The sequence below is a fragment of the Acanthochromis polyacanthus genome, chromosome 1 (genome assembly GCF_021347895.1).
Source record: "Acanthochromis polyacanthus isolate Apoly-LR-REF ecotype Palm Island chromosome 1, KAUST_Apoly_ChrSc, whole genome shotgun sequence".
Lineage (NCBI taxonomy): Eukaryota > Metazoa > Chordata > Actinopteri > Pomacentridae > Acanthochromis > Acanthochromis polyacanthus.
In genome coordinates this window covers 18,126,961-18,150,841 of record NC_067113.1, presented here as the reverse complement: position 1 = coordinate 18,150,841, position 23,881 = coordinate 18,126,961, and the positions used below count along the sequence as shown (strand labels likewise).

The 23,881-nt window shown below is 39.7% G+C and overlaps 1 protein-coding gene across 1 annotated transcript in view; it reads right to left on the bottom strand.

Moving 5' to 3' along the window:
* Positions 1-293: 293 nt before the first annotated feature.
* The window catches only part of eml5 (EMAP like 5), a 48,235-nt gene continuing 24,647 nt past the window's right edge, over positions 294-23,881 (bottom strand). Inside the window, 30 exon segments of the mRNA XM_022193251.2 lie at positions 294-2,356; positions 2,449-2,549; positions 3,956-4,109; positions 5,413-5,516; positions 5,598-5,760; positions 6,256-6,428; positions 6,512-6,700; positions 6,780-6,894; positions 8,741-8,898; positions 9,118-9,326; positions 9,415-9,588; positions 9,957-9,977; positions 10,430-10,528; positions 10,659-10,788; positions 11,377-11,455; positions 12,084-12,092; positions 13,010-13,024; positions 13,280-13,406; positions 13,484-13,685; positions 13,821-13,997; positions 15,951-16,039; positions 16,169-16,300; positions 17,084-17,236; positions 17,330-17,471; positions 17,999-18,126; positions 18,312-18,423; positions 19,242-19,435; positions 19,542-19,642; positions 23,100-23,193; positions 23,613-23,718. Coding sequence (XP_022048943.2) covers positions 2,320-2,356; positions 2,449-2,549; positions 3,956-4,109; positions 5,413-5,516; positions 5,598-5,760; positions 6,256-6,428; positions 6,512-6,700; positions 6,780-6,894; positions 8,741-8,898; positions 9,118-9,326; positions 9,415-9,588; positions 9,957-9,977; positions 10,430-10,528; positions 10,659-10,788; positions 11,377-11,455; positions 12,084-12,092; positions 13,010-13,024; positions 13,280-13,406; positions 13,484-13,685; positions 13,821-13,997; positions 15,951-16,039; positions 16,169-16,300; positions 17,084-17,236; positions 17,330-17,471; positions 17,999-18,126; positions 18,312-18,423; positions 19,242-19,435; positions 19,542-19,642; positions 23,100-23,193; positions 23,613-23,718 — 3,687 coding nt within the window. The 3' untranslated portion in view covers positions 294-2,319.

Below are 23,881 nucleotides of genomic sequence, written 5' to 3'. Positions count from 1 at the left end.
CACTTTCTTGTGGAACTTCAGCTACAAACTGATTTTTTGTAAGAAAAGTTGGAAAATTTCATCTTTACTGATGTGTTTAATTTTAAAAACATGTTTTCTGCTGTGTAAAGCAGTCATCCTAAAATGATATAAAATGGAAATACTCAAGTACAGTGCTAGCATTTCAAAAGCGTCGATCTATTCAGTTGACTTCAATTACAGAATAAGTAGTCTGAGCAGTGATTGTTTCATTACAAGTGTGAACATTATCTTTGGGTGTTATCAGTCTCAGTAAACACAGGTCACCCAGAATGTTAAAGTTGATCGTTGCTTTTTTTATTATTAAAGTGGAATTTAAGAAACATCTCACAAAAATATACAAAAAGAATATCTACAAATGGTATTTACACTGGTGAAATGTAAATCAAAATATGCAGCAACATTTTTTTAGGAGTTAGTCTTAATACAAGGGGCAAAATGTTTTGCACTTTTCATATTCTCTGATCGACATTCCATTTAAGCAATATATCTTATTACACAAAACACTAACTTACTGTTGGAGGATAAAGTCACACCGTTCATATCCATGAAAATGCAACAATAATATATCATAGCAGCACACTAAAAAGTGACCGATAGAATTGCAACAGTGCATTGAAACATCAATTTACAGCTGTTCTTTTTGTTTTTCTGAGGAATTTGGTTCGGACGGATTGTCTTTCGATAAGCCATGCACACCCACCAACCACAAACGGATCCTCAAACGCGTACGCACACGTCAATATGTCATGAGGGGGAACACTGCTGAGGGAGGATTGAGGTCAACCAGTCAACAACACGACCACGAAAATCATAAATGGAACCACCAGGGTGACACAGTGACCAGGTCAGGTGTACAGTGCATAGTATGCTTTGGCATGCTGACATCCAGAACATAACAGTGGATGTTACATTCAGGAGGAAGGCCACAGGATTTGGAATTACCAGTAAAAATAGACCAAACAAATGACTACATGATCCAAAACAAGTAAAACAAAACGATACAAAAAGAATCCAAACCCTCATAAACACTCAGATTAAGGCTAATCAGCTCTGTTTGCTACATGTTTTTAAAAAAAAATGGCATTGTCAGTAACACAATATTCAGAGGCCTGCCAAGACTTGGCAACACTGCCATTTGGGACGTGTACACAGATAAGCTCATTTTAAAAAAAGAATCCATCAGACATGATATGCACAGATGTTTGTTTTTTCTTCTTCTTAACCCTCGTGTCGTCCTGCGGGTCAAAATTGACCCGTTTCAGTTTGAAAATGTGCAAAAGACATGTATTTTCCACAGTGAAACTTTTGATGTTCACATTTTCAACATTTTTGAGAAATCTTAGAACATTTTTTGGTGGAAAAAAAGAAATGGTAAAAATGTTTCTTTAAGAACATTCAGAAAAATCCAGCGAAATTGGCTTGATTTTTTTCTGAATGTTCTTAAAGAAAACAGAAGTTTTATTGATATATGTAATCACTTTAGATATTTTTAGGATTTTTTTGGAATATTTTACTCATTTGTAAAAAATATTTACAAGAATTTTCTTGCCAAATTTGGGTGATTTTTTAAAATAAAACTTTTAAGGAATTATTGAAGTTTTCTTCCTGAAGGTTTTGCACATTTTCAGAAATTTGGGGAATTTTTTTTGCTGAATTTTTGGATTTTTTTCAGACAAGGAAACAACATTTTTTGGTGGAAAAAAAAAGAAATGTTGAAAATGTTTCTTTAAGAACATTCAGAAGAAAAAAAAACAACCAAAATCCAGCAAATTTCACTGGATTTTGGTTGATTTTTTTCCTGAACGTTCTTAAAAAAAACACAGAAGTTGTATTGATATATATGTAATCACTTTTTTAAAATATTAGTTTTTTTTAAAATAAAACTTAAGGAAATATTGACATTTTCTTCCTGAAGATTTTGCAAATTTTCAGAATTTTTTGGCTGAATTTTTGGATTTTTTTCAGACAAGGAAACAACATGTTTTGGTGCCTGTGAATGAGGACAACAGGAGGGTTAATGGATATGTGACTTCATGAGAGCAGGGCCGTTTGCCCTCCTCCTGTTTTCGCAATCAGGACTGTGATACCAAAATGAGCCTTGCACACATGCATGCACCTAGTTTTGAGGCAGTAAGTCGAATCACCACTCATTTACAAGCTGCCAGGTCTGTTGTCCTCCTCGTCATCTAAATGCATCCATCAAGGGTGTCTTTTCTTCTTCTTTTTTTTTATTTTCTCTGGAGAGTCATGCCAGGAGATGCCCAGACTCTTTGAGGCAGGATGGTGTTAGTGTGATCCTCAGTGTGGGGCGTGGACACACCTCCACACGAAGAGGCTAGAGGGGACAGAAGAGAAAAGGCTGCGTCATTTCCCTCTGCTTCGTCATGTCATGTGTGAACTGTGCTGCTGCTGCTTCCACACTCGTACCTTCTGTCATCTCCACCGGCGCTCACAACAAAACGATCTCCATTTGTGAAGCGTACGTTTGTCAGATGAGCAGAATGGCCCAGAAAGCGTTTGTGTTTGGCCTAAAAAAAAAAAAACCAAAACAAAACTACAATCACATCATCAAAGTTAGATTTTTAAACTACTGGATTATTTAAAGCACAGACAAGTTTATAGGATTTTACAGTGTGCAGAAATATTACTATTAGCTGAAATAACATGTCAAATTTGTTAGTTAGCCCTAGTGTTGTCCTGAAGGTCAAATTGACCCGTTTTAAAGTTTGAAATTGTGGGAAAAAAAACAAAAACATTTTCGAACATTTTAGGTGGGAAAAAGACAAAATGTAAAAAAAATGTTTTTTTTTTCTGAATGTTCTTAAAGAAAATATTAGAAGTTTCACTGATATATATTTAATCACTTTAGATATTTTAGGATTTCTTTGGAATATTTTTACTCATTTTTTGAAAATATGTACAGTAATTTTCTTGCCAAATTTGGGGGATGTTTTGACTTATTGGAATTTTGTTCCTGAAGGTTTTGCAAATTTTCAGAAATTTGGAGAAATTTTTTTGGATTTTTTTGAGACATTGGAACAATATTGTTTGGTGCCGGTAAATGAGGACAATAGGAGGGTTAAATTTTTTTTTTTTCACTAATGGACTGGTACAATAATACAACATAGATCAATAGCTGAACTTTTAATAATTCTGTGATTTTAAAGTAAATTTTAACAGATTTCCGGGTGATATTTTTGGTACAAGGAGGGTGGATGAAATGTTTTGAACCCATTTATCACACTGTCTCCTTCACAGAATCATGACGTACAAAAGGAGCTGGAATAAACAGCATGGTGGGAGCAGGACTGACAAATGTGTGTATGTAGAGTAATACATATCACTCAACCATACATAAACTATATCATTGTTTATTTAAGTAGTGTGTCACTCTTTTATACTTCACAGTACATGTATGACATCCATACATTCTGGTGACATTTTGCCACATTGTACACTGAATTATTAGTAAGTAAACACTAAATTCTCATGAACACACTTAGAATAAGTGTCAGGTGGTCACAAAACAATCAACAGATGACGCAGCGGTGCCGTTTGTCATGTTTAATTGGCGACAACAGCTTTGAAGCAAGGATGTTTCATTTTGTTTCATGCTTGTTGCCTCAACTCCTCTCTCTTCATGCCTTATTCTCAACGCCTCCACTTGGATTTTTGGTAGGAGGGAATAAGAAGCAAGGAGAGGAATCGAGAATGTAAAAACTGAGAAATGACAAGAGGACAGTGTGTGTTGGATTCTTTCATGATGCTACCACTAGGGGGCGTCAAAGTGGCTCTAAGATCAGCCAAGCAAAGAAAGAGACGCACCTGTTTAACAGTATAACAACATCAATAACGAAAGTGCAAATACTGCAGCCCCAATCAAACATTGGAAATATGACAAATAGTAAAAATGATCGTATCTAGCTGTACTTACAAACTTCTCCGGACAGGGAAAGTCAAACAGCTTTACCATCCCAAAATCATCTCCTGTGACGATGTTAAGGCCCGAGTGGGACACACAGGCACAAGTGACGTCTGCTTTATCAGTGTTACGGGACCAGATACCGACGACCTCGTCCCCAAGGACACTGGAGACACAAACAGCAACAACATTTACCTTCCTGTCCAACATCCTGCATGGAATGATGTGTCAAAACTACAATGTTAAAAACAAACAAAATCCTGTATTCACCAGGCTTTAACTGTAAGTTAAAAAAAAAAATAAAGTACTGTGATTTTACAAATGTTCTGTTTTGCTATTACAGATAATATCCTGCAAAATATATTTTTTGAAAGTATTCATCCGCACAATAACCCTAAAAAATAGGCCAAAACTGTAAATAATGACCAAATCGAACATATGGAAATTTGTTTTTGTATTTTGTTTTTTACGTTGACAGTAAAAGTACTCTATTTTCACTGCACTTAAATCAGCAAAAATGTAATTATTTTGTTAATTTATTTTACAGATTTTACCTGCTTTGTTGAATTACAGATAACAGCTAGCAAAATCTCAGAAAAAGTAATAATTTACATATTAACTGTCAAAAAACCCAAAACAAACAGGCTAAAACTGTAATAAACAATGTGCACATTAAAAATCTGTATTTTTACAAATGTTCCTTCTTTTATGTTTTAACGTAAAATTATACAATTTTTCTTGAATATAATCAGCGAATATTTAATTATTTTTCAAACATTTGACATTATTTGAAAGAAAAAATATGTATTTTAAAGATTAAAAAAAACAAAAAAAACGCTCATACCTGTAAATAAAGCCTACATCAAACACATGGAAATATTTTTGTATTTTCTGTTATCTTTGACAGTCAAATTACACTATTTTTACTTCACTGAAATCAACAAAAAAATAATTTTGTTTATTTTACAGATTCTCCCTGCTTTATTGAGGTACAGAAAAAAAAATCTCAGAAAAAAGTAATAATTTACATGTTAACTGTAAAAAAAACAACAAAAAAAACCAGGCCAAAACTGTAATAAGTATTAATAAGTATTGTCCACATACAGCATTTTCTTTCCTTTATGTTTTAAAATAAAATTATTTTGACTGAATATAATCAGCAAATATTTAATTATTGTTCAAACATTTGCCATTATTTGAAGGAAAAATATGAATTTGAAGGATAAAATTGTCAAAACTGTAAATAATGTCCACATTAAAAAAGAATATTATTACAAATGGTAATTTGTTCTTTTACAATATATGGCCCTAAAACTACACAGCTTTACTGTATACAAGTCAGCAAAAACTAATTATTTTACATATATTCACTTATTGTCACAGTTTTTGAATGTTGCAGTAGTTTACTGTTTACTGCTGCCAGATTTCCGTTTCTTTTTATTTGATCTTTTCTCCAGGGTCCCACTCACCTTGTCCAGGTGGCCCAGGTAATCCTGTCAATGTGAGTCTGTTCTGTGACCTGCTTCCCAGACGGCACCTCGTACACGAGCCGTTTATAAGCACCTGTGGAAATCTGAAGGCAGTGCATGTTAAAATGATGCATCAGCCACCAGCGTTGCGACCTCTCCCTGAAAATCCCTCGCACGGTTCATACCTGGACATAAGTGCTGTCTGCAGAGAAGTCCATCTGCATCACAAAGCTGGGGATGTCCCTGCAGCAGTTGATGCGGTTCAACTGTGGGCCGAGCGTCAGGTCGTAGAAGTCCACGGCACACTCAGTGGAGCCCACAGCCAAGTAACGGGAACTTGGACTGAACCTGGAAAGCAGAGCGGTGGTGTTAGAAAATAACCGCAGAGCAGCATTCAAATAAGTTAAGATACATATTAGTGGTGATGTTTAAAGCTTCTGTTTGACAATATTTTATATATTTTATTCAGTCTTTCACAATTTACCAAATTAGTTAGAATGCATTGACTTAAATAAGCACAAGTTCAGCTAAATTCCTGTCTTTGTTAACAACTTGAGAAAATGTTTTTATTTAACATTAAAGCACTGAGATTGCAAAATTAGTTAATGAAGCTGTAAATGAGCATATGGGCTCTTTAATCCACACCTCCCACCAAATTCTCCTATAATCCTTGAGATCCTGTGAACAAAAAGCTGATTTTTTTGCTCAACAGCTGCTGCAGAACAGAAATAATGAAACTACTAAGAGGCAATCCTTCCTAAATAATTACAAAAAGAATACATTCAACACATGTTTGGTAACTTTGTTATATCTTGTCTAAAGAGCCACAGTCTGCATTATTACCTGATATCTTGAATTGGAGAGCGTCTGTCACGTTTTTTGCCCCAGATTTTGAGTGAAGCCACGAGCAGGACGATAAACTCTCCGTTCTTCATGCCAATCGCCACCATGTCTCCCTCAGGGCTGTAGCTGATGGTGCACGCCGGGTGGCCCAGGTTCACCTTGTTCAGCATCTTCTGCTTCCCCACAAGACAAAGCATCGTTAAAATGAACTGTAAAGGCCTTGATGAGATGATGGATGATGAACGGAGATCCTGACCTTCTCTGGGATGTCCCACAGACGAACGGTGCCATCCTCTGCAGCAGACAGAAACACGTCTCTGGAGGGATGAGTTCCCAAACCCCATATAGGTCCGTCCATGTGTCCGTTCACCAGGATGTTGCACGCTGCGTTCTTCTCTCCCACTTCAATGATCTCCGCATTCCTGGTCCCCACGAGGATCTTCCCCTGGCACAGTAATAAGCAAAATATGTCAGGAATAAGATAACGGAGCTTAAATAATTGGATAAAATTCTGTGTAAGCTACCTTTCCTCTGCATACAGAGCGAACGCAGTCTATGATCTGTCCAGTTTCTAATCGAAAGGCTCTGCAGCGTTTCAGCTCCTGATCCCAGAGCTTCAGAGCACCGCCCTCCTTTGACCTGAGGACAGAAATAAAGACAATTTTATCCTTCAGCTGATGGAAATCAAACAATGTATTTTATATATATATATATATATATATATATATATATATACACACCACAGTTCAAAAGTTTGGGGTCACTGAGAAATGTCCGTATTTTTGAAAGAAAAGCAGTTTTTTTTTCAACAAAGATAACATGAAATAAATCAAAAATACAGTCTAGACATTGTTAATGTGATAAATGATTATTCTAGCTGGAAACGGCTGATTTTTAATGGAATATCTCCATAGGAGTACAGAGGAACATTTCCAGCAACCATCACTCCTGTGTTCTAATGGCAGACTGTGTTAGCTAATCATGCTAATTGATGATTAGAAAACCCTTGTGCAATTATGTTAGCACATGAATAAAAATGTGAGTTTTCATGGAAAACATGAAATCTTATTTGTATAAATACATCACAACTTCCTCTGCACAGTGCTAAAGCCCCTACACACCCACATACCACGCTCATAAATGCTTTGCTTGTGCTGCCTGATTAGACCTTTTCTTGTGACTGTGTGGGCATCTACAGGCTGCACTTGACTGACAGCTCCCTCGCTGTTTTGTTGAGTTTGTTGCAATTGTTAGGGCTGCTTTTAAATACATGCATTTATACGCAGCAGACCATTTCCTTGGCAAACACGTGGATATCGAACACAGGTGTCTCTGAAGATATAAAGTGAGTCAGCATGTATAAAATTGTCTAAGAAAGCATTTTGACTCGTCGCTGTAAGAAAAGCATAAGTGTAAATTACATTAATGACAGAATTTTCTTTAGTTGCTCTAGTTTAAGGATGCTACGCCTGAAACAGTGTTAAGTTTAAGCACTAAATGATGCCCTCAGAAATGGAACAGTTGGCCACTGGACGTCAAAGACAGCTCTGTTGTTGTACATGCTGGCCGTAATGTAACACAAACATTCTTTATGTTCCAGAGGATCAAATTGATCTTTTAATACAGCTTTTATTGTGCACTAATGTTTAATATCAGAGTAATGTTTTGCCACTAATGTGTCTTCACCAGTGTCAAAGTGGACACAGATATGAGACAAACAGACATAATCAAACTAAACCAGATGTATAACTGTCATCTAATCTGTTGGACAATAAATCAAAGAGTGGGTGTTGCACCAGTTAGTATCCGAGTGCCACACCCCTAACACCATGTCAGAAACAATAAAATAAAGACCTCTTTTTTTATATACACAAAAGTTTCAAAATAAAAGCTAAAAAAGCCCCAGGACAAACATTTGTCAATTGAAGCAATCCAGAGAGAGCATCATGGACCAAACGATGCATTTATGCCAGAAGTCTAACGTCATGTCAGGATCTTCTGACTTGAAAATGTGTCTGTGATGAAGACAGATCAGTGCTGAAATCTGTTTGCGCAATTAAAGGGTGTGAATTAATCAGCGTGTCAGCTTTTGTAGTCAGTTAGGTTCCACTGAATTTTGCTGGAAGGTGTATGGAGAATCCTGTTCTTATTCTATTTCTTTAACATTGTTAATGTTAATAGTAACATATGCTTTTCTGACCATAAGTTGGTGTAAAAAAATGCTTTTTTGAGGGAAGGGGAAGTAGAAAATACAGTTGTGCTGGAATCATTACAAATCTTTATCAGCTATCAGCTGTGCTATTCATTGAGTTCTTCAACTTTCTTAGTATTACTCGTTCATAAAACATTTTTTATCAAAGTATTACAGCATCATTTCTTCATCAAAATATCCCTTTCAAATAGTATTTAAGTCACAACCCAGCCCTGATACACAGCAGAATCTTACTGACATGTATTCTAGCACATTAACTGAACAGAGACTTACGGTCTTTCTTTGCCTCCGGTGACGATGAGGCCGTCCCTCAGTGTGGTGTACATAGTGAACACGGGGCCCGTATGAGCTTTGGCCACTATTCTTACTAGAATGTGTTCCTTCCATACACACACATCCCCACTTATGGTACCTGTAAATGTCAAGTTATTCTGAAAAGAAAACAAATCTGCACTAATCTAGTGGCCTAAGACAGCAGAGCGAGCAATGCACAAACAATTCACAGCACATTTAAGCAGACAGTGTGGGATCAGTTGAGGTGTAAAATATTAGCAGATTCAAATTACGTGGCAGAAAATGCATCATGAGCAGCAAAAAATTCAGTTAAATAATCAAACATTTGAACAAATGCAATGCTAGGTACTACTTACAGCTCCAAATGCTACAGACAGCATGGTCTGCATCCGGGCGTCCTCTATGGAGCTCAGCACGCCTTTCTTGCTGAGCAAAGCTCGGCCAGCTAACGTCCAGAAACGCACATGTTTGATGCCCACCGAGACGAAGTGTGTGTCCGAGTCGGGCCGAAACTCGGCCACAAAGATCCTCTGGGTGTGACCGATCCGGCTGGCCACTTTGGCACCTGAGAATTAAAGCAGAGAGTAATAGAAGTGTCAATTCAAATCCCCATAAAAAAATAAACAAAGTTTAGGAAGATGTGTTCCAGTCACCTTCCTGCCACTTCCAGATGGTGACTGTGTGTTCGGGGTCCAGGCCCACAGACAGCAGGAGTTTTCCTGTGGCACTGAAGCTGACGGAGCAAACCCCACCGGAGTGGAAACAGCGAAGCACCGACAGCGTCTGCTTGGTCATGGCGTCCCACACATGGATGGATGGAGATGTGGCTGAAGGGCAAATGGAAAGGAGGAGATAACGAGTGTAAATTTAACTACTATGGCAGCAAAGCACTCCATTATGTCCTCTCTAAATACGATAGTTATTTAAAAAAAAAAAAGTACTTGCTTATTCATATACACTATAAACAAAATGGCTTATTAATGTGTCTATTAATAAGTTTTTAATGGCTTATTAATGTGTCTGTTTATTGTGTATGTATATGAAGTTCTACAAATTCCATGTTCAAATTTAACAAACAACTCTGTCCACTAGATGGCAGTGACTTCACATGGTCAGCACAGGTTTTCTTTCAGCGGTTGCTCAACAGTTCCCCTGTTACTTTCTTCTTTGTTTTTAATTCTAAAAAATATCTTACCTGACATGTCACCAGTATCACCTGGAAAAGAAGAAAGTCGTCTTTATTGACAAAAACCAACAACTTTTCTGACCATTTTTGGTTGTTTCTGAGCAACGGTAGTAACTGTGGCTGCAACAATAGCCTCATTTTCTAATATTTTAGTAACTCACAAGAAAAATATTGAACAGTTCGAACAGTTGTGTGTATGAACATCCAATTACTAGAGGTACATTTTCTTTTCAAGGATTTTTACAAGGATTTTTGTTGACACTTTGTGAAAATTTGAATGGAAAAAGCAACATACATTAAGTTCCTGCAGGAACTCATGTTGGCAACAATAGTAATTTTCTTAATTAGCTTTTTTGTAGCACAGATAAGCTTGTAAGAGGAGGATTGCTGCACAATAATCCCCCTGCACGGCACAACACAGGAGACAGGGGAGAAAAACGAGGCTGCTGGCGACACAGGAGGTCAACTTCTCACAAACATACCTACTTGGCCAGTTGCCACCACGTTGGGGAATTTGGGGTGTTGATTGATTGTCAGGCACAGAATGTCATCACTGTGTTCTACATAGAAACTTTGGCAGGCTGTAAAAACACACACACACACACACACACACACACAGAAACATCGTAACACATTCACTGCATTGCGTTTGCCTTTCAGGTAGTGAAACATAAAACTGTGAGGAACTCATCCCTCTTGCGTTCTACTTACAGGTTGTCAAGTTGAGGACGATGCCGACTGAGGCCGTGTGGTAGATGATGTCCGACCCCTCGTTCAGGTAGTGCACATTATTGCGGCAGTCATTTCCACGGTAACCAAACACCAGCTCCAACACAAGGTCCTGTGGGAGAGTAAAGAAAAAAAAAAAGAAAAGACGGTCTGAAAGTCACAAAGGTTAACACCATGACAACTAAGATGTTCAGAGCCAGTTGCCGCCTGAAGAACGTCATTATTCGATTACAGCGACGTCACAGTCCAAAGAGAGGCTGTCTGGACGGGGAACGAGCAGACGGCGTCTTCAGCTGAAATAATCCCATTATAAACCAGCGTTTTGAATCATCTGCTTCCTCTGACGGAGACAAGCTTCCCCCTGCTTACACAATGTTCATCCTCTGTACAGCTCTTTATTTGTTGTGTTCTGGTTTCTGGACTGCAGATGTTTTCTGCCAGACACATGACTAGAAAAATGTATGTTTTTGAAGGAGAATATTACACAAATTGTAGCGCTTTTTTTTTTGTCCTTTAGCTTGAAGTAGTGAATGACTTTAGGTGGCTGAATTTGTTAGACATCTCAGTTTATATATAATAAAAAATGCATTAACTGGATGTTTTCGAGTTCAAAAGAATGTCATGCATTTTGTAGTAATCACACAATTCATGGGAAAATACCAATTAGTCACGTGTAGTGCCGTCTGTAGATTGTTTGTACCTCAATAGGTCTCTTCTTTTTGCCGACATTGTTGGTCTGCAGCTTCTCTGGCTGTGGCAACGCTCTGCTGACAGGAGGTCTGAAACAGACAGTTGGGATAAGAAGGCTGCAGAGGTGATGTTTATTATGCTGATAAAAATACTGACAATGATCATTATGCTAAAATGTATATGGATGTTACACTGTTTACATTAGTAGCCAATATCTGATTTCAAAAGAAAGGTAAATCAGTGTTCTGGCAGTTAAAGGCGGGTTTTTATTTTTGTCTGCAGAGAGCAAAAGAAGAAATATATTAATTATCAAGAGTAAATACAAATGAAAGTTACAGTGAAGTAACCTTGGACCTCTGTTATTCTAACACATCTTCAGTCATAATTAATCAATACACTGAACAATTTTAAACTGCAGCAGCTTTCTCTGAATCTAAAAAGTAAGTCTTTAATTACCAAGACTTTTAAAGTGACTGAAGGCCCGGAAAACAATAAATAATGCAGAGACTATATGGTGTGTGCAAACTATTACCCTGACCTTTTTTTTTTTTTTAAACAGTCAGGACACGGTGTGAAAGGGGAAACACTATCAGGTATCTAACAGAGGTGCACAAAGACACTTAAGTCTTCATATTTAATCTACAACTATCGAAAAAGTAATATTAAAGTAAATCTTGTTGAGGAAATAACAGAATACCAGCACTATAAGAAGCTTACCTTGACCCTCTTCATGGCAGCAATAACAAAGAAAAAAAACAAGAATTAGAAAACGGTTTCCCACAGCGCTCACTGCTGCCCGGCGGACACACACGTAACACAACACCTCAGCCACTGAGGACATAAAATACAAGAGTCAGCGCCACTGTGTATCCATGACAACCAAAGTCTATTTCTATGACAACTGCTGCTTAGAAGATGCTGTGCGGATGCTCGAATCATCGTTAAAAAGCAAATCTGGAAATCAATAAATCTGATGCACTAAATGTCTCATTGCGTATAATAGCAAAAACTTTCACAGTGCCTGTAAGCTAAATGGATAAACAACAGTTTTCGAAAGATGCAAATGGATATTATCATAAGTATAAAGAAGTAGTAACATTAATAAGCAAAAAATGAGTAAAAAGTATAAACTCTGTATTTTCCTGCTTTGAGATGCAACGTTAAATCTTGATCCTCTTTAATCGTACCATTTCCCTGGATTCACTAAAGTTATTTGCGATTTGCTTGATTATTTTGTCCCAGTTTAACTTTTTCCGCCAGTCACAACATCTCAAACACCCAAAATAGAGCAATAATTTGTATAGGAAGAGAAAACAATAACTCTAGTGAAGAAGTTTTACAGAGGAAACTTAACAGACAAATTTCACAGACATCAGGCATTTACATAAAACTGCAAGTGAGCCTTCTTTTTAAAAATTTCAAAGAAAATAAATTACTGCTCTGTCATTCAAGACCTGATGCATAACAAACATAATTATGCCATTATTTTTGCTGTTTTTGAAAGCTATAATACGATCATATCATACCGTCCACCTCGTCTGTGCCACAGACAGGTAAGTCTTGTTTAGCTTTTCATTGTACGTGTGCATATTTTGCCCAATTTTATTTTTTGTAAATCATCACATATGATCACAGGAACTTACCTGACCACACCTTGTCTTCAAGTGGAATTAAAGAACGAAGCAGGATAATGACAGATGGACAACCATTAAAGAAAGAAAGAAGAGCAGAAAGGCTGAGTTACTTCCAAAAGGCAGAGACAGGATGGGAATTTCACGCAGGAAAACAAAAAGACATTTTGTCTGAAGAAGGCAGCTCGACACAAAGGCCTGATAAGTGTTATTGTGTTACAGCTCAGGAGCATCCTGGGCAAACCTGCAGAGCTTCATCATCACAGCTTCAGTGTGAAATACCTTTCGTCCACAGATGGCTCTTTTAGCTGCAAGTGAGGTTTCACACCCGTCATTGGTCGCATGTTGGTGGATAAGGCCTTGATGGTGTAGTTGATCTCGTTCTCCCTCGTCACATCGCTGTCATAACCTGTGAAAGAGAGAAGTGATTATTTCGTTGTAGCGACAGAAAGGCTTGACACATAAAGGAAGAATTTAATCTCTTGCCTCCATCATCCTCGCTCTCGATGTCTGACTCCTCGCTGTCACACTGTTTGAATTCCCGGTGGCCCTCGGGCTCGTGGGCCCAAATCATGAGGCACGTGTCGCCCCCACCGACCGACACCAAGAGGCTGTCGTCGTGGGTCCATCGCACATTGGTAACATGTGTGCTGTGAGCCACATAGCGTCTGAACTTTGCATATTTCCCCTGAGGGAGACGAACAACATTTATTTAACACTTGTGACATTAGGCCAGAATTTACATAGCATTTGCATAAGTCTTAACGCCTTAAGTCATAAGATGTTCAAATGATAATACAGAGAATTGTGCGCGGTGTCAAACCTTGACAGGGTATCTGAAGAGCTTGACGTATCCGAGGTCATCTCCAGTTGCTAGCACCTTCCTGTCATTACTAAGGCAGGCAGCGGTCACCTCAGTGACCTCACTGATCACAGGCCAGATGCCCTCAACAGACGTCCCCAGGACACATGTCCATGTGCTCCAGTCGATCTTCTCCACCTGAACCAAGACAGAACATAAGTAAAGATGTATTCGTGGAGGACTCTTCAGAACCAAACTTGCAAAGCGGTTCATAACAATAGCATTAAATGCCAAACTGGAAGGATAGGAGCAAACTCTAGTGCACCAGGGGCTTCACTGTGAAGAGCCAGACAGCTAATAACTAAAATGTTACACTGAACTCCAGAGACAGCCAAAGTTGACAAGTTAAACTTTGCGGTGTCTTTGTTAGAAGATGTGCTACAGTATTTTGAAGCATCAGCAGGAGGAATTACAGCTCAGTAGGTGAGGCAAGAGTAGAATGAATTAGAATTTTAAAAAAAATAGTGAAGACAAAAACTTGGATTCATTTCTCTATACTTTCAAAAGATAGACTATGTCTGACAAACTCTGGAATATTAAATATCCGTTACTTGAAATGACTTTTGCACAGGTTTCTTAAATTCAAATGAGAAACTCTGACTTTCAGTGCAAAACTTAACATTAAAGTTGAAGGTAGCTCAGCTGGTTGAGCTGGTGACCCATAAATAGGAGCTATAGTTCCTGATGCAGCAGCCATGGGTTCAAGTCTGACCCACGTCCATTTGCTGCATGTCTTTCCCCAACTCTTCCACCCACATATCCTGTCTCTCTCGCTCCACTGTCTACTATAATAAAATATCTTTGAAAAAAAGATAAAGATAGCCATCATGCTAAGAGTTGAAAGACAAGACTAATGTCATTCTCATGTCTTTATTAAATAGGAAACAGTTAGCGCCACTTGGTCCGGCAGCACAGCCACAAACTGTGTCCTCCTGGTTCCACTCTGACCAAGTTAAATCAACTGGGTTCATATTTAATGTGATCATAGCAGGATATTTTAACATAAAAATGAAACTTTATATTATAACTATTAATTTAAAGGCTCCTTCAGTGCTCCCTCTTAGGAAATAAATGAAAGTGACAGATGTCCCCAGAATATTTTAGCTCACATTTCTGCAAAGATTTTCATACTGTTCTGAACAGGCAGTTTCAGTGTCTGTAGCTCTGAGCAGAGCTGAGCTGCTGCTGTCCCGCCCCCTTCAGGAAGAAGACCCCCTCTGTATCTATGATTGTCTGCGCTGAGAACACAGTTGACCTCACGGCAGCCGACATAGATGACTACGTGTGAGACCAGGACTCTTGCTTCTAATTTTCTCGTTTCATTTTACAGAAATATCACAGAATGTACATCACAGCAGTTGGCTTTAACTCGTGTGTTTGGTGGTTTGTCAGACAACGGTGTGGTTTTAAAACTTTAGTTGATCTACACAGAGCAGCGGCTTGAAAATGACTCTGATGTGAAGGAAAGTTTTTAAGATATGTAAAACACAATAAAAATGGATTTTTACCACGTGAGACCTTTAAGACCTAACAAATAGAGTATATATAGTGAATTAATAAACATTAACAGACCCTTGAGGTACCCCACAGCACAAATTCCTGTCTGTTACCAATATCCACCAGAGTAAATTGTCTACATGATGAAAACAATATAAACATATAGGATAATACACCGTGTCTGCCTGTAAATGAGCAGACCAAGACCAAGTGTACAAGAGACTTGTATGAGGAATGAGATGGAAAGAAAAAAAACACATGACAAGGGGGTAAAATGAGATGAGAGCACATGTAGAAGACGACATCGGACGCTCCACTGAGACACGACCTAACAGCATCTATCATCTCTGACCCTTATTTTCTTAATGCTCCACCCCGCTGTGCGCCTCGCAAGGTGTCTGAATGTCACCATGTATTAGAGGGACCCTAAACAGTATCCCACTTCCACTGCCAAAATTAGAATGATACCGGTGAAAAGTGGGCCGTGTTAATGCTTCACTGCCCTTCCCCGAGCCTCCTCTGATCCCGAGGGGAAAATGTGGGCCAACAGCGTCACAACCACGGCTGCTCCTGCGCCTTTTTCTCACCGCTTACCTCTGTAGCCGGGATGGTCTGCCTCTTGCCACGAGGAGCTTCGAAGAAAAACTGCTCTTTAGCACCTGTGTTGACTTGGAGTAGTTTTCCTGTGAACGAAAGAGCCCGATGGGCCGCAACGTAACGGTTATGAGAGAAATTTTGAGGCCGTAATTGGTAGTTAAATGCTCATTTGCAAGGATTTACCGAGATAACAGCATTCAAGGAAGCATGTTTACCTCTCTTGTCCCAGTCCAGATGGGTTATATAGTTGAGGCAGCCTTTGCACACTCCTACGCGTTTGCTGCTCATCACATTGTAAATATCCACAAAGCTGTCTCCTGACGCCACTGCGAGGTACTTCCCAGCTCCTGAGCCGACAAAAGAGAACAAAAAGTTTCACATAATCGGTCCACCACTTCAGTTCAGACTAAAATATCTCAGCATCTACGATTTACAATGACTGTGGTGATTCTGACTTCTCAGCTCGAGCAACAAAAATTTCAGAAATGAAGGATCCCAACATTTGAAAGATAGATGGGAAGAAATTATTGTACCAGCATTTGTGTTACCTTAAAAAAAATGCACCCTGATTATTAAATAAAGTAAACATAAGCCCTGGATTTCTTCTCAAGCTCCATTTGTGGTAAAGACACTTATGCTGTTCATGCAAATAGAAAATTTGGAATTTTCCCTACAGAGTGAGTCAAAAAAGAATGATCTTTTTAACTAACCAAACCTAACATTTACAAACTGACTGCTCCCCCAAGATGTGTGCTCTCAGGAATTCATGGGTGCTGGGTGGAGAAACAGGATCTCTTGCATTGTAGATCAAGGTTAAGTGTCCAGGCGAAAGAGAGTTTAGTTTCTTGCTCTCACTTTGTCCGTCCCCACTGTTTCTCATTCCTCTCTTGCTGTTTCTCTGTCTGGCCTTATTACAGAAAGCCATTAATTTGGGTCAGGCCTGCAGCAATATCTCCCCACTCACAGCGAGAGGGAAATATGTATACCTGCTGAAACGCTGCACACCATCCTACATACTGTAAACCGAACTGCTTTGGAGGTCGCAGGGATTCTAGAGGTCTATTCACTTCTCAGACCGGATTTAAAAGTAGCTTTGTAGAGCCGTGGAACTGCGGAGGCGAAACACAGACCTGGAGAGAATCTGATATCAGAGATGATGTCCTTGCGGTGGTGGAAGGACACCAGGTCCTCCAGGGTGTCTGCGTTCACAATAAGGAAGCTGCCGTCGTTCAGGCCCACCGCTAAAGCTTTGCCGTCGGGGGAGAAGCAGCAGCATCGGCCGCCTGTGGAGGACAAGGTGTTTATTAAAGCCCTGAGACCAGCAGACATCCTGTGAGGAGATACACTCATCTGTTAGTGTTTCAGCGGTGACTCACCTTTCCTGAGTTTGCGTACAGCCAGCATGCAGTGGCTGGGTGAGAGGTCCCATATGCGCAGGGTTTTGTCATCGCTGACAGTGGCACAGAGAGGGAGATGGGGGTGAGTGGCCAGGCCCCACACTTCACCCTCCATGTGACCCTGCACGCACATACGCACATAAATATTTAATTCAGAGTTGCTCAACTCACTCTTGCAACAGCTGATGAATGAAGACAGGAGGCTGAAAGGCCAGAACAATAATGCCTTTTCATATGCTTAATTATGCCTTGTTGTATTGCCTTGCAGACGTCCGATGGCTTGGTTCCTCTCAATTTGGTTTAAGCGTGGCATAGTTAAACAGCAAGTGAAATGCCTATGATCTTAAATGAAATTTATACCCACTGAAGGTGTCGATAAATCGTGTATATTCAATTGCATGTGCAAAGTGTGAATCATGTCCACATCATCAATGCATTGGTGTATTGCGACGATTCGTTTTGTTTTCGGTTTTCACACCAACCTTACAAAACGCAACAGAAAATGTTAAGAACACACCATGCACCACAAAGTACCAAATGCATTTTTGTTTTGGGAAACCAAATTTAATTTTTCATCGGGTAAAAGAATCTTGCGTTTCTTTTGCGTGTGAGTACATTATCAGATGTGTGACATGTTTTTCTTCTTACCTGAACCAGCAGAGTGATGGGGCCACTCTTGTCCACCTCCAAGATCTCTCCGTTCTTGGTCCCAACCAGGATGTGGCCATGGCCCAGAGATATGGCACGTATGGAAGGATTGTCCTCCAGGAGCAACCCTGCAGAATCGATGGATTACAGAATAAAGTCAGAGCTTGAACTTGGATGTAGGAAGCAATCTTCATTTCGGCTAAAAGCATTGACTGTTTTAAATGGATTTGCATTAAATGGGTGTTTTATGTCAATGGAGCATAAGAAATGACCCGAGGACAGCGGAGGACGACTGAGCGCAAAATGACCTTACCTTTGGAGCCGGGAGCTAGGACTGCTCTCTTGATGGCGTACGTCTTGAGGCATCTCTCAAAAGTGTCATCCCACAGAGCTACTATACCATCCTTTCCTCCAGTCACAAATCCCTACAGGGACAAAATATGGTCACATTAATAGCTGCAATGATCTCCTGCTGACTCAACATGCCGTTGTCAGCACAACTGCAATAATACATACAACCCACTATAAAAAGAGGAAGCTAAGCTGCTAGGTAGACAGATATGACTGGAGCATCACCATCTAATATTATCATATTTTAAAATAATGACATTTCAGAATTTGCAGTCTGATGCATAAAGAGCCCACATTATGAACATTTATATGTTTATAATTTTGTTTAGAGGGCACATTAATATATTTTTACGTGCATTAATATTCAAAAAACACATTATTTTTGTCATATTTTACACTACCAAAGCACCTCTTCTCACCCTCTGTCTGAAACACTCTGTTTTAGTTCCTGTCTCGTTAAGACCCACCTCCTGAAAAGCCAGGTTTGCTCTGATGGCTCAACGAAAGAGGAAATGATAATGGATTGTGAGAAATCAACGTCTTCTTTGTTTGAGGGTCAAACTAGCCACAAAGCAGGTGTTATGAAAATGTTTTACATAGTGAAGTAACAGAGAAAAAGGCGGGACTTCAAACGAGACCTTTCAGGCAGGTAAGGAGCAGCGTTTGCTGTAGGAAAGAATAACTCCTTTTGCTGTGAGATTTTTAAGTTTGCAGACCGTTTACATGCACAGAAAATACCCAGAAGTCATAACATGGGGTCTTTAATGTTTGGAAATTGCTCAAAATATTCAATTTCAAGCGAAAAACAACATTGGATTACAGAAGATATATTTTAAAAAGTTCTTGCTGTTGTGTAAGAATAGTCTTTCTGGGCCTTTCTTTTGTAACGTACCTTTTCTAGAGCGTGCATGCTGAAAACAGGGCCGTCGTGAGCTTTGACAGTCTTCATCAGGAACATGTCCCTCCAGATGCAAATGTCCCCTGTACAGGTGCCTGAAAACACCATCTCCTCTGACCAGCCGTACACAGCACACATCATAGTCTCCGTCTTCCCCATGTTCCCTTTGCGCCCAATTAAGCCGCCACCTGAAAGGGAAGCAGACAGTCGGCTCGCACTCAGATGTTTCACAGCTAAGCCAGAGTTGTGCTTGTTAAGAGTCAGTTCTAGTCAACAGAAAGATATATGTCTCACCAGCTTTATGCCAAAACTTCATGTGTTTCACACCAGCAGTGATGAGCTTGTCAGGCAGGTAGGGATTTATTTTGACAACAAATATCTTGTCCTTGCTTCCCCTGAAAAACACATCAGGAAATACGGAGAAAAACCTTAAATTAGTATATTTTTTCATGCTCCTGCACACTTAAAATATTTGTATAGTTTGCCTTTTCTTACACCTTGGCCTTGAGAGAAACAACATTTAATTTCAGCTGCATTTTTCTTGTTGGAATGACAAATTTATTTGGTCTTAGAGAATAAGGAGAAGGAATATCTTGTGGCTGTGAGGGAGAATTCAATGCCCAAGTTAGTAAAAATGCATATGAGTTATTGATCATGGCAAAGAAAAGCAGAAATATGTCTCACTTTCTGTTTTGTGTGCGATTACAATCAAAGATAGATAGATTTTATTGTCTGGCCCAAATGGTGACAGAAATTCTGCTTTGACAAGCTCCAACAATAAAATACAACACATAAAAACACACTGAAAACACAAACTCACAAAGTAGATGTCTAAAAGAAATGTTGAAAAGAAACAGCAGTCGATACAAATCTATAAATAAATATGTAGTGCTCAGTGTCTTATTTTATTTCATATAGTTTGGTGGCTCATAGTTTACCTACTGGATCAGCTTTGTAAAAAAAAAACATGTTATAAAACCTGCTGTGGCTGCACTTTGTCATTTAATTATAACTGTGACATTAAAGGAATTGGAGTATTGATTTTAGCAATGTGGGCGGGTATTTTGTGGACTTAACTTTATTAATGTGTCAGTTTTCATTTACAATGATTAGTTCTGTGAGCAAAAACTGAAACAGAAAATATACCATAACAACAATTGTTCTTAGTTATGCATTTTATCAGTATTACATCTTAAAATCTTATTATTATTATTTATTATTTATTTATTTGTCTATTTTATCTCTACATTTTTAACTTTCTTAAAGCTTTTAATTTTTATGCATTATACCTGCTTTTTTTTTCTCTCTCTCGTTAGTCTTTTAGTTTTTAGCTTCAGTGTTTCCTCATGGGAGGCCTCCACACTGGGATGTATGCCCGGTCTGCCCACGGGGGGCGTTGCCCTGGAGGCCTCCTGGGCCCGTGGGGCTGGGGCGGCTCTGCAATAAGTGCGGGGTCTGCCCCTGCCCATCGGCGTCTGGGTGGTCTCTGTGGCGGCGCTCCCGGTGGCTGTAGGCTGTGGCGCATCTCGGTGTGGAGGGCTCCCATAGGTGTTTCCTCACATGGTTCCTCAGTGCCCTGCCGTGTCTCAGCACCGTGTGTGTGTGTATGTGTGTTTTGTGAGTGTGTGTGTGAGCGCATGTGTGTATATATCTGGAAGCGGGATACTGTCGGTTATATTATGCTTTTATTCTCTCTGTTGTTGTATTCTTTTATTTTGTGAAGCACTTTGTGTTGCATTTTAAATGGATGAAAAGTGCTATATAAATAAAGTTTGATTGATTGATTGATTGACCGTAGCTTGTTTTTTTTGGCTCCAGGATACTTTTAGGAGTCTCACTGTTTTGGTAGTCTGTATCTGTAGCTCTCCCCGTCTCTCTACATTCTTTCCCTGCACCCTCTTCAGCCTCTTCGCCTTCCTCTTCCAGCTTAAGACAAGACAGTGGCACTGCACAAGCCAGACCCTGTCAGGCCCCATTTCCCTCCGTCCACCTCACTGCACTGCCCACCAGGGTCTGCAAAGGAGATTAGTGCTGCTCCAAGCTGTCCCTGAGCTGCAGTGAAGGCCTGCCACACTACACGCCAGAGAACAACCCGCAACGCACTACTCCAAAGTAGCCGGGGGGGAATTTCAGTGGAGTAGATGTTAAATATGAACATCAAGTAGGACGAGCAAGAAAGCAAAAGCAATGATATTTTGGGAAGCTTTCCGGTTAGTTACGTCTGGCTTCTTCTAGTTCCAAGATTATTCAACTTTACCTGCTGTCAAACTGAAAATATTATGTTTTGAAGAAACTGACACCTCTCATGTTTTCAAGAAATTCATAATTCTAAATGTGGTAAGCTAATACACTTGCAACAAACGTACAAGGCTGGGGAGTGGGCCCCATATCTGGCCGCATGTATAGTTTACATCTAAAGCGCACAGTCGCCATTTGCATCATTGTCTCTGGTTGTGTAGGACGTCTGTCACATGTGTCAGCTTGGCCACTCCTCGAGTACGTCTTCCTTTGTTTCTACAGCACTTTTATACGTGGTCTTTATTGCCCATTTTGCTTCAGCCATCCGCTCATAAGCTGTGAGATTGTTTTCACTCTTCGCCTGGTACCAGTTTTCAATTATCCTTTTTACTGCTTGATTGTTTTCGCAACCCATTTCCTTTTATGTCTTGTTTGTATCTTGAGACACGGAGCACAGGTGTGGAAAAAAATGGGATTTTCTCAATATGTTTCCCTGTGAAAACAACATTTGAAATATCAAGTCGCCTTAACTCACCAGGTTAATCTCCTTGTGGATGAATTAAAAGCAATTCTCTTTAATTAAGGATCTACAGTAAAGGCTCTGGGGCAAACTCTAACCATTCAGACTCAGGCAGGGTTGAGTATTGCAGAGGAGCAGCCTTGCAATCTAAAAGGCAATTCACTTTCTTTCCACTCTGCCATCAGTCATGCTGTCAGCCCCGCACAGCAAAGTGGCTTCAATTCAGCTCTCATCTATAAATGTCCATATTTAAACTAAAAGTGCTCAAAGGATCTTTAGCATTAAGAAGGAGGTCTGTCAAAGCATTCTGGATGTTGGGACAGCAGCTGAACATTTGCCTGGAAAATCCAGACTGACTTTATTTATGTATTAATATAAATACAAATAAAGGCAGTCTGGCATTGTGATGACAGGAGACGATTTCAAAAAGGAGGGGCTAACGAATGCAGCTTGAACGAGAAAGAACCAATCAGTGTAACACGGATGTGACGCACAAACAAATCGACCTTGAAGTCCATGTAGTCCAAACAACAATGGCATGCAGCCGAGAAAGCGTCGCAGTGAATGATTACTGATTTAAACTTATTTTTGAAAAGGCTACGCAACAAAAGACTCCTTCCGAACGATTAGCGGTGTTAGGAATAACTTTAAATCGGAGCCAAACCAAGTCGGTGCGTATGTGTAAAAGTTGCTTAAATTTACTCACACGTTTGGAATGGGATTTTCCTCTGTACAAACAATGGCAAGAAGCCGAAAGTAACGAGCCATCCACTGCCTCCTCATCGTCAGAAACGTCAAGTGAAAAGAGGCAACGACTAACACCATCCAAAACGCCAAGAGACCACAAAAAGATTCACTTTGGCCCCCCTCCTCCTCCGGCATCATCGTCGAGGCGCTGAAGATGACGCAGCATTAACTCCCGCCTCCCGTGCTATGATTGGTCGTACCAAACTGTCCCGGGAGGGAAACGCGATTCAATTTGCCCAATGCCAAACTGACTCTCCTGTATCTCCTAACATGGAGATAGGAGATTACATGGAGATTCAGTTTGGATTTTACAAGCTAGCTGAACATTGTGATGTAACTATACTCACCGCATGGCAGAGAGCTTCTCCCCCTTTCTCCAGTCCCACAGCACAATGGTGTGGTTGTCGTCCAGACCCACCGAGGCCAGACGTTTGCCGTCCGCTGTTGAGGAGGGGGAAAAAATCGTTCAGAGCGAGCCAGCCTTCGCTTTGGTTCATGAAAGTTTGGCCCTCGTTAGCAACATGAAAGCATTCTAGTGGGTTTGATCTACGGCAGGTGAGTCACTGACACTGACATAAAGATCACTGCCACGGCTGCATCTGGGGCCAATTAAGGATAGTGAGATGAACAGCTCCACCTTGATGCTGTCAGTCCTCTGTGACTAAGAGATGGCAGAAATAGGCTTTTCCATGTTGCTTGTAAATTGGGTGTCTTGTGAAATCACCCCTTTCTTTTATGTGTGAAATACGCTTTTTGTTCCTCTGTGAAAGCCGGAGGCGTGGAAGCGTTTGTCATAATAAATGGTATGTTCTGTCAAATCTGTGGCGATAGGCGAGCTAAATGCAGCCAGTTGGTGTTACCTGAAAAATCCAGAGCACACACTCCCAGCTGGTGGAAACCCTTCAACACAGACATGGGCTTTAACGTTTCCGTGTCCCATATGTGTATTGAGGAATCTCTGCCAACCTGTACAGAGAAAAAAACATTCATACACTGGAAAAAATGCCCTTTTCAAAACAAGAAAAAAAATTATTTCAAGGAACTTTTACCTTGAAATAAGTGAAAAAAATTGCCAATAGAGCAAGTGAAAAATGGCTGGTAAGATTTCTTGAAATAAGATATAAGTAGA